This window comes from Notamacropus eugenii, chromosome 3 (assembly GCF_028372415.1).
Source record: "Notamacropus eugenii isolate mMacEug1 chromosome 3, mMacEug1.pri_v2, whole genome shotgun sequence".
NCBI classification, from domain to species: domain Eukaryota; kingdom Metazoa; phylum Chordata; class Mammalia; order Diprotodontia; family Macropodidae; genus Notamacropus; species Notamacropus eugenii.
In genome coordinates this window covers 211,739,760-211,755,353 of record NC_092874.1, presented here as the reverse complement: position 1 = coordinate 211,755,353, position 15,594 = coordinate 211,739,760, and the positions used below count along the sequence as shown (strand labels likewise).

The 15,594-nt window shown below is 38.0% G+C and overlaps 1 protein-coding gene across 16 annotated transcripts in view; it reads left to right on the top strand.

Annotated features, from left to right (window-relative positions):
* Positions 1-15,594, top strand: part of TMEM117 (transmembrane protein 117) — a 234,518-nt gene that overhangs the window by 157,311 nt on the left and 61,613 nt on the right. For all 16 annotated transcript variants that reach the window (XM_072654278.1, XM_072654276.1, XM_072654275.1 and 13 more), the window contains one exon: positions 8,711-8,808. In XM_072654278.1, coding sequence (XP_072510379.1) covers positions 8,711-8,808 — 98 coding nt within the window. The remainder of the gene's footprint in view (positions 1-8,710; positions 8,809-15,594) is intronic.

The following is a 15,594-nucleotide window of genomic DNA, read 5'->3' as shown; positions in this document are numbered from 1 at the left end:
TTAAAGGATCTTATTCATGATGCCAGGTATAGTAAAGCTTTCTAAACCCCACAGAGGGGCAGCTAAGTGGTGCAGTGGATAGAGCACCAGTGCAGGAGTCAGGAGGACCTGAGTTCCAATCTCACCTCAGACACTTGACATTCACTAGCTGTGTGACCTTGGGCAAGTCACTTAACCCCAATTGCCTCATGCTGGGTCATCTCTAATCATCCTGATGAATATCTGGTCACTGGATTCAGATGGCTGTGGAGGAGAAGTGAGGCTGGTGACCTGCACAGCCCTCCTTCACTCAAAACAAAGTCAAGTGCAAGTCATGTCATTATTTATCTGATGGCATAGTCTTCTTCAGCAACGAAGGATGAACTTATACACACAAACCCCACAGTCAGCTCCGGGCCTTGTCTGATTTCAATATTGACTATCTGTTCATGTCCTTGTGAACAATTGTGTCTTGGGTTGTTGAAGATAAATGTTTGCTGTAACTGGTGACTTATCTTGACAAAACTCTATTAGTCTCTGTTCTACTTCATCTTTTACTCTAAGGCCAGACTTGCTCTACAACAATTATCTTTTGATTTCCTACTTTAGCATTCACAACTTCTATCTTTTTTTGGTGCTATTTCTGAAAGTTGTTAGTCTTCAAAATGATAAACTTTGGCCTCTTGAGCATTAGTGGCTGAATTATAGATTTATGTTACTGTGATGTTGAATGGTTTGCCTTGGGTTAGAACAGATATTCTATCACTTCTGAGATTTTATCTCAGTACCACTTTTCTCACCATTCTATTAACTATGAGGACTACTTCATTTCTTCTAAGGGATCCTTTTTTTTTTTTTTAAATTAATTTTTGTTGATTTTGAACATTCATTTCCACAAGATTTTAGGTTCCGGGTTTTGTCCTCATCTCACCCCTACCCATCACCCTGATATGGCATACATTCTGATTACCTCTTCCCCCACTCTGCCCTCCCATTTATCACCCCCTGTCCCTTGTCCCCTTACTTTCTTGTAGGGCAATATAGATTTCTATACCCCATTGCCTATATGTCTTATTTCCCATTTGCATGTAAAAACAATTTTTGACGTTTGTTTTTAAAACTTTGAATTCCAAATTTTCTTTCTTTTTCCCTCCCCACCCACCCTCATTGAGAAGGCAAGCAATTCAATATAAGTTATATATATGCAGTTATGCAAAACACTTCCATAATAGTTATGTTGTGAAAGACTATCAATATTTCCCTCCATCTTATTCCTTCCCCCACTTATTCTATTTTCAACTATGACCCCGTCCTTTTTCAAAAGTGTTTGCTTCTGACTACCCCTTCCCCAATCTGCTCTTCCTTCTATCACTCCCCATCCCCTTCCCCCATACGTTCCTGTAGAGTAAGCTACCCAATTGAATATGTAGATGATTACCTCCTTAAACCAAATCTGATGAGAGTAAGATTCACTCTTTCCCTCTCACCCTTCTTCCCCTCCATCGTGAAACATTTTTCTTGTCTCTTTTACGTGAAATAGTTTACCCCATTCTATCTCACTTTCTTCTTCCAATGTATTCCTCTCTCACCCCTTAATTTTAGTTTTTAGATATCATCCCTTCATATTCAACTCACCCTGTGCCATCTCTCTCTCTCTCTCTCTCTCTCTCTCTCTCTCTCTCTCTCTCTCTCTCTCTCTCTCTCTCTCTCTCTCTCTCTCTCCACACCACACACAAGCACAGGCAGACACAGACACACCCGTATATATTTCCTCCAAATACTCTGATACTAAGGAAGGTCTCATGTGTTACAAATATCATCTTTCCATGTAGGAATGTAAACAGTTCAATTTTAATAAGTCCCTTATGATTTCTCTTTTCTATTTATCTTTTCATGGTTTCCTTGATTCTTGTATCTGAAAGTCAAATTTTCTATTCTATTTCCTTGAAATTCCATTTACCTCTTGAAGCATTATACTCAGTTTTTCTGGGCGGATGATTCTTGGTTTTAATCCTGGCTCCTCTGACCTCCAGAATATCATATTTCAAACCTTTTGATCCCTTAATGTAGAAACTGCTAAATCTTGTGTTATTTTGACTGTATTTCCACAATACTCAAATTGTTTCTTTCTGGATGCTTGCGATGCTTTCTCCTTTATGTGGGAACTCTGGAATTAGGCTATAATATTCCTAGGAGTTTTCTTTTTGGGATCTCTTTCAGGAGGTGATTGGTGGATTCTTTTAATTTCTCTTTTACCCTCTGGCTCTAAAATATCGGGGAAGTTTTCCTTGTTAATTTCTTGAAAGATGATATGTAGGCTCTTTTTTGATCATGGCTTTCAAGTAGTCCAATAATTTTTAAGTTACCTCACCTGGATCTATTTTCTAGGTCAGTGGCTTTTCCAAGGAGATATTTCACATTGTCTTCTATCTTTTTATTCTTTTGTTTCTGTTTTATAATTTCTTGATTTCTCATAAAATCATTAGCTTCCATTTGCTCCATTCTAATTCTTAAGGAATTATTTTTTTCAGTGAGCTTTTGGACCTCTTTTTCCATTAGGCCCATCCTTTTTAAGGCATCCTTCTTCTCATTAGCTTTTTATATCTCTTGCCATTTTGGTTAGTCTATTTTTTTAAGGTGTTATTTTCTTCAGTATTTTTTTTTTTGTTTCTTTTAGCAATCTGTTGACTTGTTTTTCATGATTTTCTTTCATCACTCTCCTTTCTATTTCCAATTTTTCCTCTACTTATTTTAGTTCATTTCTAAAATCCTTTCTGAGCTCTTCCATGACCTGTGGCCAATTTCATATTCCTCTTAGAGGCTTTTGATGTAAGAGCTTTGACTTTGTTGTTCTCTTCTGGTTGTATGTTTTTATGTTCTTTGTCACCAAAGTAAGATTCTATAGTCCTGATTTTTTTGTGCTGTTTTCTCATGTTCCCAGTCAAATACTTGACTTTCTAACTCTTTGTAAAGGAAGGACTCTGCTTCCAGTGGAAGTGGGTGTACTGTCCTAGGCTTCAGGGGTTTTGTATCAATCCCCCATCATCTTTGGGCCCAGAACTCCAAAATAGCTGCCATCCCTGCCATCACTGCTGCTGCCACTGGCACCACCTCTTCTTCTACCACGGGACTGGGGCTGGACCTCAGCAAGACCAGGTCCTATATTGTTTTTGCACTGACTTTCTATGCTGTCTTTGGTGTTTGTGAGTTGAGAAGTCTGGAAACTGCCATAGCTCTCAGTGATTCAGTCCCATGGGGCCTGCTTTGACTCTGTCTGTGCTGGCATGGCCTACACAGGACTGTGCTCTGTTCTGTTCCTAGCCTGGTGTGATAGATGCTTCTGGTAGATCTTCCAGGCAGTATTGGGGTGGAGATTTGTTTTACTTCACCATTTTGTGGGTTCTGCAGCTCTAGAATTGTTTAGTCATTTTACAGGTATTTGAAGGGATTTAGGGGAAGAGTACAAGCAAGTCTCTTCTTTTACTCTGCCATCTTTGCTCTGCCCCCCTCTTCTAAGGGATTCTTGCCCATAGTAGTATATTCAGTGATCAACTGAATTAAATTCACCAGTTCCCATCTATTTAAGTTCACTGACACCCAAGATGCCATTGTTTAATCTTTCCATCTCCTGTTTGACCACATCCAGCTTACTTTGGTTCACCAATATAGATATTTGGTTCATAGATATTATTGTTCTTTACAGCATCAGACTTTCTTTTTGTCACCAGAGACATATTTTTTTAATATCTCTGATATGCAGATATAGTAGTGATATTGATGGGTCAAAGTGTAATAGATAATGTTATAGTCCTTTGGCTAGAGTTCTAAATTTTTCTTCAGAATGGTTGGGCCAGTTCATAACTCTGTCAACAATGCATTTGTGTACTTATTTTCCCATATCCCCTCCAGTATTTGTCATTTTCCTTTTCTGTATCCTTCATTTAAAGTCATTATTAGGCTAGCTTTGCACTATATGTCACTTTGGTTGCATCTTGAGCTCTTTAGGAGACATTATTCCATTACTTTCTGTAGTTTCTGGTGGGTGTAAAATGGTCTTACGCAATGCGAATTTCCTTTCTTTTAAATTAGAAGATCTTTCTCCTAATATCTTCAGAATTCGTATTTTTTTCTAGTTAGAATTGTTGAGTTAACCTATGTATCTTGGAGTTTTTATCCTTTATTCTTATTGGTCTGTCTCTTTTTCCAGTTACATATTTCTCCAATATCCTTCATGCCACTTCTTTTGTGCAAATCTTCAGTGATAATACATTCCAGCCTATTGGCTTCTACCATTCCATCAATAATCAGTCCCTAGGAGACAAACTTGTACAAATATGTGAAATTATATACATGCATTTGTGTGTATATTTAAAATAGGTTAACAGTCTTTAGAGGAGAGAAGGTTCTAGAAGCTTGAGGATTAGGAAAATCCTTATGTGGATGTTGACCCTTGATCTTAGTCTTGAGTGAAACTAGGAATTCAAGAGACAGAGATGATGAGGGATTCCAGGCATTAGGGATAGCAAGGGCTTGCAGATGATGGAGTAGATCTTATTAGGATAGTAGGAAGGCTAGTTAGAAAGGTAGATTGAGATCAGGTTGTGAAAGGCAAATGCTAAACAGAGAAGTTTGTATATGATCCTAAAAGTGATAGGAAACCAATGAATTTTATTGAGTAGGTGAGTGACATGGTCAGACCTGTGCTTTAAGAACATCACTTTGGCAACTCTGTAAAGGATGGTTTGGAATATGGAGAGAGGAAGAAGGAAAACCAGTTAGGAAGGTATTGAAATTTTCTAGGTAAGATTAAATGTAGTCCTGGACTAGGATTGTGGATTCATGAGTGTAGAAGAGAGAAAAAATGTGAAAGATATTGTAAAGGTAGAAACAAGATTTGACATCAGGTTAGATGTGTTTGGTGAGAAAAATTAAGGAGTCAAGTGGACAGTGAAATTGACTAGAAAGATAATGGTGTTCTTGACAGTAATAGGGAAGTCCTATAAGTGGTGGGTTTTGGAGGATAGATAATGATTTCTTTTTAGGGCATTTTAAGTTTGAGATGTTCATGTATCTGTGTGACATCCAGTTTGAAATGATTCAGGGGAGAGAGTAGGGCTTGATATATAGATATGTGAATCCTTCATATAATGATCATAATTAAACTTATACGGTCTAATGAAATCACTGAGAGAAAGAGTGTGTAGAGAGAAAAGAGCACCTAGCATAGACCCTTTGTGAATAGCCACAGTTATAGTTTGATATGGATAATTGACTAACAAGTGAGCTTGAGTACAGTTGGATAGATAAGAAGAAAACTAAGAGAGACCAGTGTCAATACCCAGAAAGATAAGAATACCTACAAGGAGGGGAGTGATCAACAGTAGTAAATACTGACTTTCAGTTAAAATGGCAATGTGAAAGATATTAGTCAAATCCAATTTTTCATTAATGACATGTGTTAACAAGGAAGAAAAACACCGTATGAAACAACAGAACTGAATAAAAACACCAGTAAACTTCTCCATATATGAAAGGTGGCAAAAGAAGGAACCTGATGCAAGAACAGTTCCAGGAGTTGAGGTTTGCTGGTGAAAAGTGACTTTTCAGGACTCCTTATGAGAGTTGCCTGAAACTAACACCATCTTTGGTACAGGTAATCCAGGAGCAGAGGTTAGAAGCTATGGACTTTTGATAGGTCACTCCCCAAGGAAAAGCACAAGGCCAGTGTGACTAGATTTAGGAGAAATCCCAGGAGGCAATTTGGTGGCACAGTGGATAAAGTGCTGGACCTGAAACCACAAAGACTCATCTTCCAGAGTTCAAATCTGGCCTTTACACTTGTTGTTCTGTGACCCTAGGCAAGTCACTTAACCTTGCTTGCCTTAGCACCATCTATAATGCCCAGGTGGGCATCCTACTTCCCACGTAGTACAAATACAAGTCTTTGGAAGAATTAAGGACTTAATTCCAGGTAGACTTTTTCCTAGGGACACAGGGAAGGGGTCTCTGGACTTCTACAGAGCCAGACCCTAGTCTTAGTACATTATTCCACTCCTGGACTAAAGTGGGAGATGGGTCTTGATCCTAGCCATCACAGTCAAGGATTGCAGGACGTGACAGATCTTGGCACTGGCATAAAATCCTAATCCAAGAACAATAGTCACAGCCATCATCAAACAGGATAATTCCTACTACAGTTAAGAAATACGTGTTAAAGAATCTCTGGAAAGCTAGACAGCACAGTGGATAGAGTATCGAAGCTGAAGTTAGGAAAACTCATATTCCTGAGTTCAAATCTGACCTCAGGCACACTTACTAGCTGAATAAACCTGGGTAAATCATTTAACTCTGATTGCCTCTGTTTCCTCATCTATAAATAAGCTGGAAAGGAAATGGCAAACCACTCTAGTATCTGCTAAGGAAATTCCAAATAGGGTCATGAAGAGCCAGATATAACTGAAACAAATGAATCACAGCAACAAAAAAACCCAAGATAATATTCCTGGGGAAGGAGACCCTGAAATTATCATAAGTATAACCTCCTAAAAGAGATTGGATTAGCCATAAAAACTCTAGGGAAGAAATTAAGGTTCAACTAAAACAAGGTAAACATGAAATTAGAACAATTGGAAAAAGAATAAACTGCCTAGAGAAAAAAGTGGATAACTTTTCATGAGTTTTCAATACTCTGAAAAATAGAATAGAACAAAAATAATTCAATTCAATGAGGCAAAAAGAAATAGAACAAAATAAGAACAAAAACTTAAAGAGAAACTGAAATATCTATATGAAGAAATCACGGTTAAGGCACCAATATGGAATACAGTTGCTCAAAAGATTGTGAGTCGAGTAGTTTATTACTCACAGACATGTAAGTATGCAATTCCCCACCCCTTCAGTACCACAGACATAGGCTTATGATGAGATGCGTATCCTTATCAGGACTCCAGAGCTCTTGGACTCTGCTGGGAAAATTCATTGGTTCTAAATGGAAAGAGAACCTGAGGGGCAGTCTATCAGCAGGTAGCCTAGACTTCATCAGTCACAAGGGCATTAAAAAATTTGCTAACCTTGCAGATATAGAGTAGATGAAATTTGTTAAACTGAGTATGATTAGGGGAGCCTTGCATTCTTTGCCTTGATAAAGCTGACTGATCCAGTATTTGGTACTTAAGATATCCCTGGTACATAGGCAAGTGTCAATCACTGGTCAAATGTGTAATCATTTCTTTCAGCCAGCAATAGACAAATCCTTACAATCTACTATCAAAAGAACTGACCTAGAAAAAGGATTTGTTCAGTTGTTTTTCAGTCATGTCCAACTCTTTAGGATCCCATATGGGGTTTTTTTTGGCACAGATGCTGGCATGGTTACCATTTCCTTCTCCAGGTTTGCAATTTCCTTCTCTAAGAAAAATAAGATAAGGCACGATTTAAGAATTAGTGGACTCTCAAAAGTATTACCAAAACGTAACCTGTGGATAACATATTTCAATCATGATGTACCCAAAACAGGGAGAACTAGAGATTCTTTTCAGTCTCTACTAATTGGCAGCCCGCCCGCCCCCCCCCCCCCCAAGAGGCTATTAAGGACAACAATTATAGTTATATCCACATGACAAGAAATGAAGAAGTCCGGCAAACCACAGGCACCTGGGAATTGGAATCCAGACCAGATATTGCAGCCCACCCACCATTAATGCCTTGAGAAGCAAAGAGGAATCATTAAAAGTGACTTTCAGTATCCCATCCAAATAGAAGCAATTGTTTGACAGACATACTGCATCTAGACAGGAACTTAGTGAGACCAATGCTATGTAGGAATTTAGCTCAGTTTCAAACTTACTCCCTTAAGAGACCAAGGTGGCATAGGGGAGGATATACCCAAGAGGGCTGGGGCAGATTCACATTTGTTATTTCTACATCTTTGAACTAAATATCTCTTTCTAAAATATGCCTTGTATTGTGGTTAAATGGAACTGGGTTTCTGGTCCTTAAAAATGAAGGAAACAAAGCCAGTGGAGTTTTGATCAAGTTGTACCAGAGAAAAGAATTATCCTAACCTCTCTGGAACCCTGACAGCCTATATCATAAGCCTAGCCCTGAGAGAATTCCAGCTCTACCATTAATACCTAAGTGACTTTGGGTAAGTCGCTTAATGTCTCTCTTGGCCTTAGGTCCTCATCTGTAAAATGAGATACTTGAACTAGATTACTTCTAAGATCTCATCAAGCTCTTAATCTGTTTTCCTAAGATTATATAACTGTTAAATGATATTCAAATATTAGGTATCATTATCATACTGGTATCTAATAGTTATTCAGTATTAAGCTATGTATGAGTTTCTGGAGCAGCATCTCTATTTGTTGTTCTGGTCTCTTGTGTAAGCTATGTGTATTATATGATAAGTAGGAAAATTGTTTCAAAGGAGAAGTTGATTAATGAAAAAAAATAATTTCCATACATTGGAGATATATTAGACCAGGATACTATCTTGTATAGTTCTATGTACTTATGTCTAAATATAAACTAATATAAATTTTAATTGAAATGATGTTATATTAATTTTATCCTTGAAAATGTACTGTGTTTCAAACATATCTTATCTTATTTATACTATTACAAGTTATTGTAAATTATTTTATTTTATTCAGACTATTGTAAATTATGTTTGTGCTATAATTTTAACATTTTTTTCACAGTACAGAGTAATTTTGTTTTGTTTCTTTAGGTCACTGATATGATGCTTCAGGACAAACCATATCCTGATTGGGGAAAATCAGCTAGAGCTTTCTGGAAAAAAGGAAATATCAGAATAATTTTGTTCTGGTAGGAAATTATTTATTCTATACATTTTATGAGACCTGAAGACTTATATGATTTATGTTTTATCGTTAGGAAGTATTTGAAAGGTTTGAAACACTTTAAAGCTATGTTATATGCAAATAATTTAAATCATAACTGTCATTATATTTATAGAGAACATTAATATTCATCACAATCAATTCTGTTCTGACTTTTGATCCCTTTTGCCCCACCTTATTAAGGCCCACTCTACCATACCAGCTTCCTCTAGCTATGTTACCTCTATGCAGATCATCATCTCCACATTAGTAACTTGTATTCTGCCTCTAGATCCTTTAGCTCTGATAGTTCTTATTTTACCAGGGTCCAGGTCTCTGTGCAGCTTCCTGCCTGTTTCATATCATGCTACTGTAGGAGTACTTGCCACTCACCCCCACTCCCTTCTAGCTTCCTTTGATGTGTTGTCTTCCTTCATTAGAATGTAAGCTACTTAAGGGCAGAAAACTCTTGCTTGCTTATATTTGTATTGACAATTCTTATTGCAATGCCTGAAAGATAGTAAGAGATTAATACATGCTTTGTTGCTCTGTCTGTCTGTCTGTTTATCTATCTATCTACAAACACTTGCAAGAATGTCGGCTAGGTAGGTTTTAGAAATTAGAAAAAGAGAATTATGAGAGTGAACCCATTATGGCAGAGTAAAGTGAGCATTTTTGTCAAGTTCTCCCACTATGCCTCCATAAAAAAATTTTTTTTAAAGTATGTCAAATCAAATTCTAAGTGGAGAAAAAAAATCAGTTTTTTTTTTTAGCCCAGACCATCTTAGAGAAATAATAGAATCTTGTGTGGGAGATCTGGTGGCCTGGAGTGGGACATGTTAGATTCAGCATCAGTTTTGTGTCTTGGATGTGGCAAAAGCAGGAGGAATGTGCTCATCACCGAGGGACAGTAAGGGAATTTAATACCTGGTCTGAAAGAGATTTTAGGGGATCCTTGTGCTATCACTGGGTACAAGACCAGGCATCATTTGGCAACTTTAATACTCATTACCTAATTCTAGGGTAATTTCAGGACAGAGAGCAGTGCACTTGCAATGGAAGAGGGGCCCTACTTCTGCATGAGTTACAGTTCCTAGGCAGAAAGGAGTTGTGGCAGAGGGAACAGGGGCCCTAACTGAGTAAGGAGCAGAGTAAAGTCCAGGTGTGTAATGACCACACAACTTCCCAGATCACACCACCATAAAAGCACTGAAAACATTTTAAACCTCCACACCTCACTAAGAAAGTAGCAGAACATAAAAATCACAAGCCCAGATCAGACAAATTCTGCCCCTACCCCAACCCCAGGTCAGCAGAGTCCAAAGTCAAAGAATAGGCTGAAAAAATTGAGCAAACAGCTAAAAAAGAACTTGACATTAAAAAGCTTTTATGATGATAGGGAAACTCTAAAACTACTTGAAAACACATACAAATAAAGCCTTAAAGAAAAATGTAGATTAGGCACAAAAAACAAGAATTCCCAGAAGAACTAATGAAAGAGATTTAAAAAAGCAAAAAAAATTTTAAAAATAAAATAAAATGGGCAGAGAAAAGGTTAGGACAATAAATGAAAGAAATACAAGAAAATTTAGAGAAAAGAATTAATAGCTTGGTAAAAAAGAGGTACAAAAATGCTGGAGAAAATAACTTCTTCAAGATGTGGAAGAATTGGAACACTAATTTATTGAGCTGATCCAACCACTCTGGAGAGCAATTTGGAACTATGCCCAAAGGGCTACAAAATGGGCATACCCTTTGACCCAGCCATGTCACTTCTAGTGATGTACACTAGAGATCATAAAAGTGGGGAAAGGACCCACATGTACAAAACTACTTATAAAAGCTTTATTTTGTGGTGGCCAAGAACTGAAAATGGAGAGTATGTCCATCAATTGTGAAATGGTTGAACAAGTTGTGGTATATGAATGTAATGGAATACTCTTGTGCTGTAAGAAATGATTGACAGATGGACTTCAGAAAAACCTTGAAGGATTTATATGAACTGATGCTGAGTCAAGTGAACAGAAGCAAGAAAACCTTGTATACACTGTAGCCATGTTGTATAATTAACTTTCCTAGACTTGGCTCTTCTCTGTAATGGAAGGGTCTAAGACAACTCCAAAAGGCTCATGATGGAAAATGCTGTCCACATCCAGAGAAAGAGCTAAGGAGTCTGAACTCAGATAGAAAAATACTATTTGCTCTCTTTTTTCTTTTGTTGTTTTGTTTCTTCTTTCTCATCATTCCTCCCATTGGTTCTAATGCTTCTTTACAACATGACTAATGTGAAAATGATTAATATGAGTATATATGTAGAGACTATATGAGATTGCATGCTCTTTTCAAGAAGAGGGAAGGAGAGAAAATTCAAAAGCTTATGGAAGTAAATGTTGAAAACTAAAGACAAAGAAATAAGATTTAAAAAAAATTCAGCAACATAGAAAAATAATTGCTTAAAAATCAGAATTCAATAAATGAGGTACAATTTTACTGAAGAAAATAATTCCTTAAAAATAGAATTGGTCAAATAGAGGCTAATGACTTCATGAGACATCAAGAAGCAAAACAAAACAAAAATCAAAAGAATGAAACAATTGAATAAAATATGAAATATCTAATAGGAAAAAATGAACAGCCTGGAAAATAGAGGAGATGTTATTTAAGAATTATCAGATGAACTGAAAGTCATGATAAAAAAAAGAGCCTGGGTATCATATTTCAAGAAATTACCAAGGAAAACTGTAGATCTCAAAGAGTCAGAGGGCAAAGAAGAAACTGAAAGAATCACCTTCTAAAATCCCCAAATGAAAACTTCCAGAAATATTATAGCCAAATTTCAGAACCATCTTCACTCCACTCCTTTTTTCTTTCTTTCTTTTAAAATCAAATTAACCAAAGGTTTACCTATTTTCTTCATTTTTTCATAAAACCACATCTTAGTTTTATTTATTTGTTCAATAGTATTCTTAATTTCAATTTTATTAATCTCTTCTTTGGTTTTCAGAATTCCCAATTTGATATTTAACCGGGAATTTTAAATTTCTTTTTCTTTTTTTTTTATTATATTAAATTTATTTATTTAACTTTTAACATTCATTTTCACAAAATTTTGGGTTACAAATTTTCTCCCCTTTTATCCCCTCCCCGCCAAACACCAAGCATTCTAATTGCCCCTATGACCAATCTGCTCTCTCTTCTATCATCCCTCTCTGCCCTTGTCTCCATCTTCTCTTTTGTCCTGTAGGGCCAGATAGCTTTCTATACCTCTTTACCTATATTTCTTGTTTCCTAGTGGCAAGAACATTACTCAACAGTTGATCCTAGCACTTTGAGTTCCAACTTCTTTACCTCCCTCCCTCTCCACCCCTTCCCTTTGGAAGGCAAGTAATTCAATATAGGCCAAATCTGTGTAGTTTTGCAAATGACTTCCATAATAGTTGTGTTGTATAAGACTAACTATATTTCCCTCCATCCTATCCTGTCCCCATTACTTCTATTCTCTTTTGATCCATCCCTCCCCATGAGAGTCGACCTCAAATTGCACCCTCCTCCCCATGTCCTCCCTTCTATCATCCCCCCCACCCTGCTTATCCCCTTATCCCCCACTTTCCTGTATTGTAAGATAGGTTGTCATACCAAAATGAGTGTGCATTTTATTCTTTCCTTTAGTGGAATGTGATGAGAGTAGACTTCATGTTTTTCTCTCACCTCCCCTCTTTATCCCTCCACTAATGAGTCTTTTGCTTGCCTCTTTTATGAGAGATAATTTGCCCCATTCCATTTCTCCCTTTCTCCTCCCAATATATTTCTCTCTCACTGCTTGATTTCATTTTTTTAAAGATATGATCCCATCCTCTTCAATTCACTCTGTGCACTCTGTCTCTACGTGTGTGTGCATGTGTACATGTGTGTGTGTGTCATCCCACCCAGTACCCAGATACTGAAAAATTTCAAGAGTTACAAATATTGTCTTTCCACGTAGGAATGTTAACAGTTCAACTTCAGTAAGTCCCTTATGACTTCTCTTTGCTGTTCACCTTTTCCTGGTTCTCTTCATTCTTGTGTTTGAAAGTCAAATTTTCTTTTCAGCTCTGGTCTTTTCATCAAGAGTGCTTGAAAATCCTCTATTTCATTGAAAGACCAATTTTTCCCCTGAAGTATTATACTCAGTTTTGCTGGGTAGGTGATTCTTGGTTTTAGTCCTAGTTCCTTTGACTTCTGGAATATCCTATTCCATGCCCTTCGATCCCTTAATGTAGAGGCTGCTAGATCTTGTGTTATCCTGATTGTATTTCCACAATACTTGAATTGTTTCTTTCTAGCTGCTTACAATATTTTCTCCTTGACCAGGGAACTCTGGAATTTGGCCACAACGTTCCTAGGAGTTTCTCTTTTTGGATCTCTTTCAGGCGGTGTTCTGTGGATTCCTTGAATATTTATTTTGCCCTCTGGTTCTAGAATCTCAGGGCAGTTTTCCTTGATAATTTCATGAAAGATGATGTCTAGGCCCTTTTTTTGATCATGACTTTCAGGTAATCCCACAATTTTTAAATTGTCTCTCCTGGATCTATTTTCCAGGTCAGTTGTTTTTCCAATGAGATATTTCACATTATCTTCCATTTTTCCATTCTTTTGGTTTTGTATTGTGATATCTTGCTTTCTCACAAAGTCATTAGCCTCCATCTGTGCCATTCTAATTTTGAAAGAACTATTTTCTTCAGTGAGCTTTTGAATCTCCTTTTCCATCTGGCTAATTCTGCTTTTGAAGGCATTCTCCTCTTCATTGACTTCTTGAACCTCTTTTGCCAATTGAGTTAGCCTATTTTTCAAGGTGTTATTTTCTTTGACATTTTTTGGGTCTCCTTTAGCAGGAAGCTGACCTGCTGTTCATGCTTTGACTTCATGTCTCTCATTTCTCTTCCCAGCTTTTCCTCCACCTCTCTAACTTGATTTTCAAAATTCTTTTTGAGCTCTTCCATGGCCTGAGCTCATTGGGTGGGCTGGGACACAGAAGCCTTGCCTTCTGTGTCTTTGCCTGATGGTAAGCATTGTTCTTCCTCATCGGAAAGGCAGGGAGGAAATGCCTATTCACCTAGAAAGTAACCTTCTATAGTCTTATTTCTTTTCCCTTTTCTGGGCATTTTCCCAGCCAGTGACTTGACCTCTGAATATTCTCCTCACACCCACCTCGCCTCCTGATCCTCCCAGCCAGCGTTTGGGGTCTGAGATTCAAATGCTGCTTCCAGCCTCAGGGCTTTTGGTGGGGGCAGGGCTGCTATTCAGTGTGAGATTAAGTTCAGGTGGTCAGGTCCAGGCAGGGCCACCTCTCAGGCTCAGTTCCCTCAGGAGGTTTATGCACAGACCTTCAACAATGGATCCAGGTTCCTGCCCACCCAGGGAGCCCTGGTCTGCCGCCGCCCCTCAGCTTCTGCCTCCCGAGGGGGCCTGAGCCATGGATGCACCCCACTCCCCTCTAGACCCGCCAAAGAGACTCTCTCACCGACTCCCGTCACCTGTGGGTGGAGGGACTTGTGTGGCCACTGGAGATCCTGTCCCTGAAGCCTGCTCGGGTCTCTTCCTCTTGGTGCCATGGCCGCAGCAGGTCTGGGCTGGGCTGGGCTCCGTGTCTGCAGCGCGATGGACCTTTTGCGAGAGGTTTGCAGGTCCCTCTGGAACAGAAATCTCCTTCGCTCCACTGTTCTGTGGCCTCACTGCTCCAGAGTTTGCTGTGAGTTACTTTATACCGATGTTGTATGGGTTGTGGGTTCAGAGCTATGTGTGTTTGCGTCTTTCTACTCCGCCATCTTGGCTCCGCCCCCCCCAAATTTCTTTTTCTAGATTTTTCATTTCATGCTTAATTCATCAATCTCTTCCTCCATTTTATTCATGTATGAATTGAGAGATATAAAACTTCCCTTTAAGAACTGCTTTTGCTGCATCTGATAAGTTTTGGTATGTTGTCTTGTCATTCTCTTGAATGAAGTTATTGATTGTTTCTATGATTTGTTGTTTGACCCACTCATTCTTTAGGATTAGATTATTTAGTTTCCAATTATTTTTTACTGTATCTTTCCATGGTTCTTTATTATAAAGTAATTTTCATTGCTTCATGATCTGAAAAGGATGCATTGAATATTTCTGCCCTTCTGCATTGAATTCTGAGGTTTTTATGCCCTAGTACATGGTCACTTTTTCTGTAGGTACCATGTACCACCGAAAAAAGGTATACTCCTTTCCATCTCCATTCACTTTTCTCAGAGGTCTACTGTATCTAACTTTTCTAAAATGCCATTCATCTCTTTAGCTTCTTTCTTGGTTTTTTTTGAGGTTAGATATAAATCTAACTAGCTCTCAGTGGGGGAGCTTGAGGTCCCCCACTAGTGTAGTTTTCTCCAAGAATTTGGTGCTATGCCACTTGGCGCATGTATGTTTAGTAATGATATTACTTTATTGTCTATGGTACCTTTCTTGTTTCTTTAAATTAGATCTGTTTTTGCTTTTGCTTTGTCTGAGGTAAGGATTGCTACACCTGGGTTTTTTTTTAAACTTCAGGTGTAGCATAATATATTTTGCTCCAGTCTTTTACAAAGGAACTGTACTCTGTGTGTCTCCCTGTGCTTCAGGTATGTTTCTTGTAACCAACAGATTGTAAGATTATGGTTTTTAATCCACTCTACTTTCCACTTATTTTTTATGGTAGAGTTCATCCCATTTGTGTTCACAGTTATGATTACTAACTGTTTGTTTGTCTCCATCCTATTTCTCCTCTTGC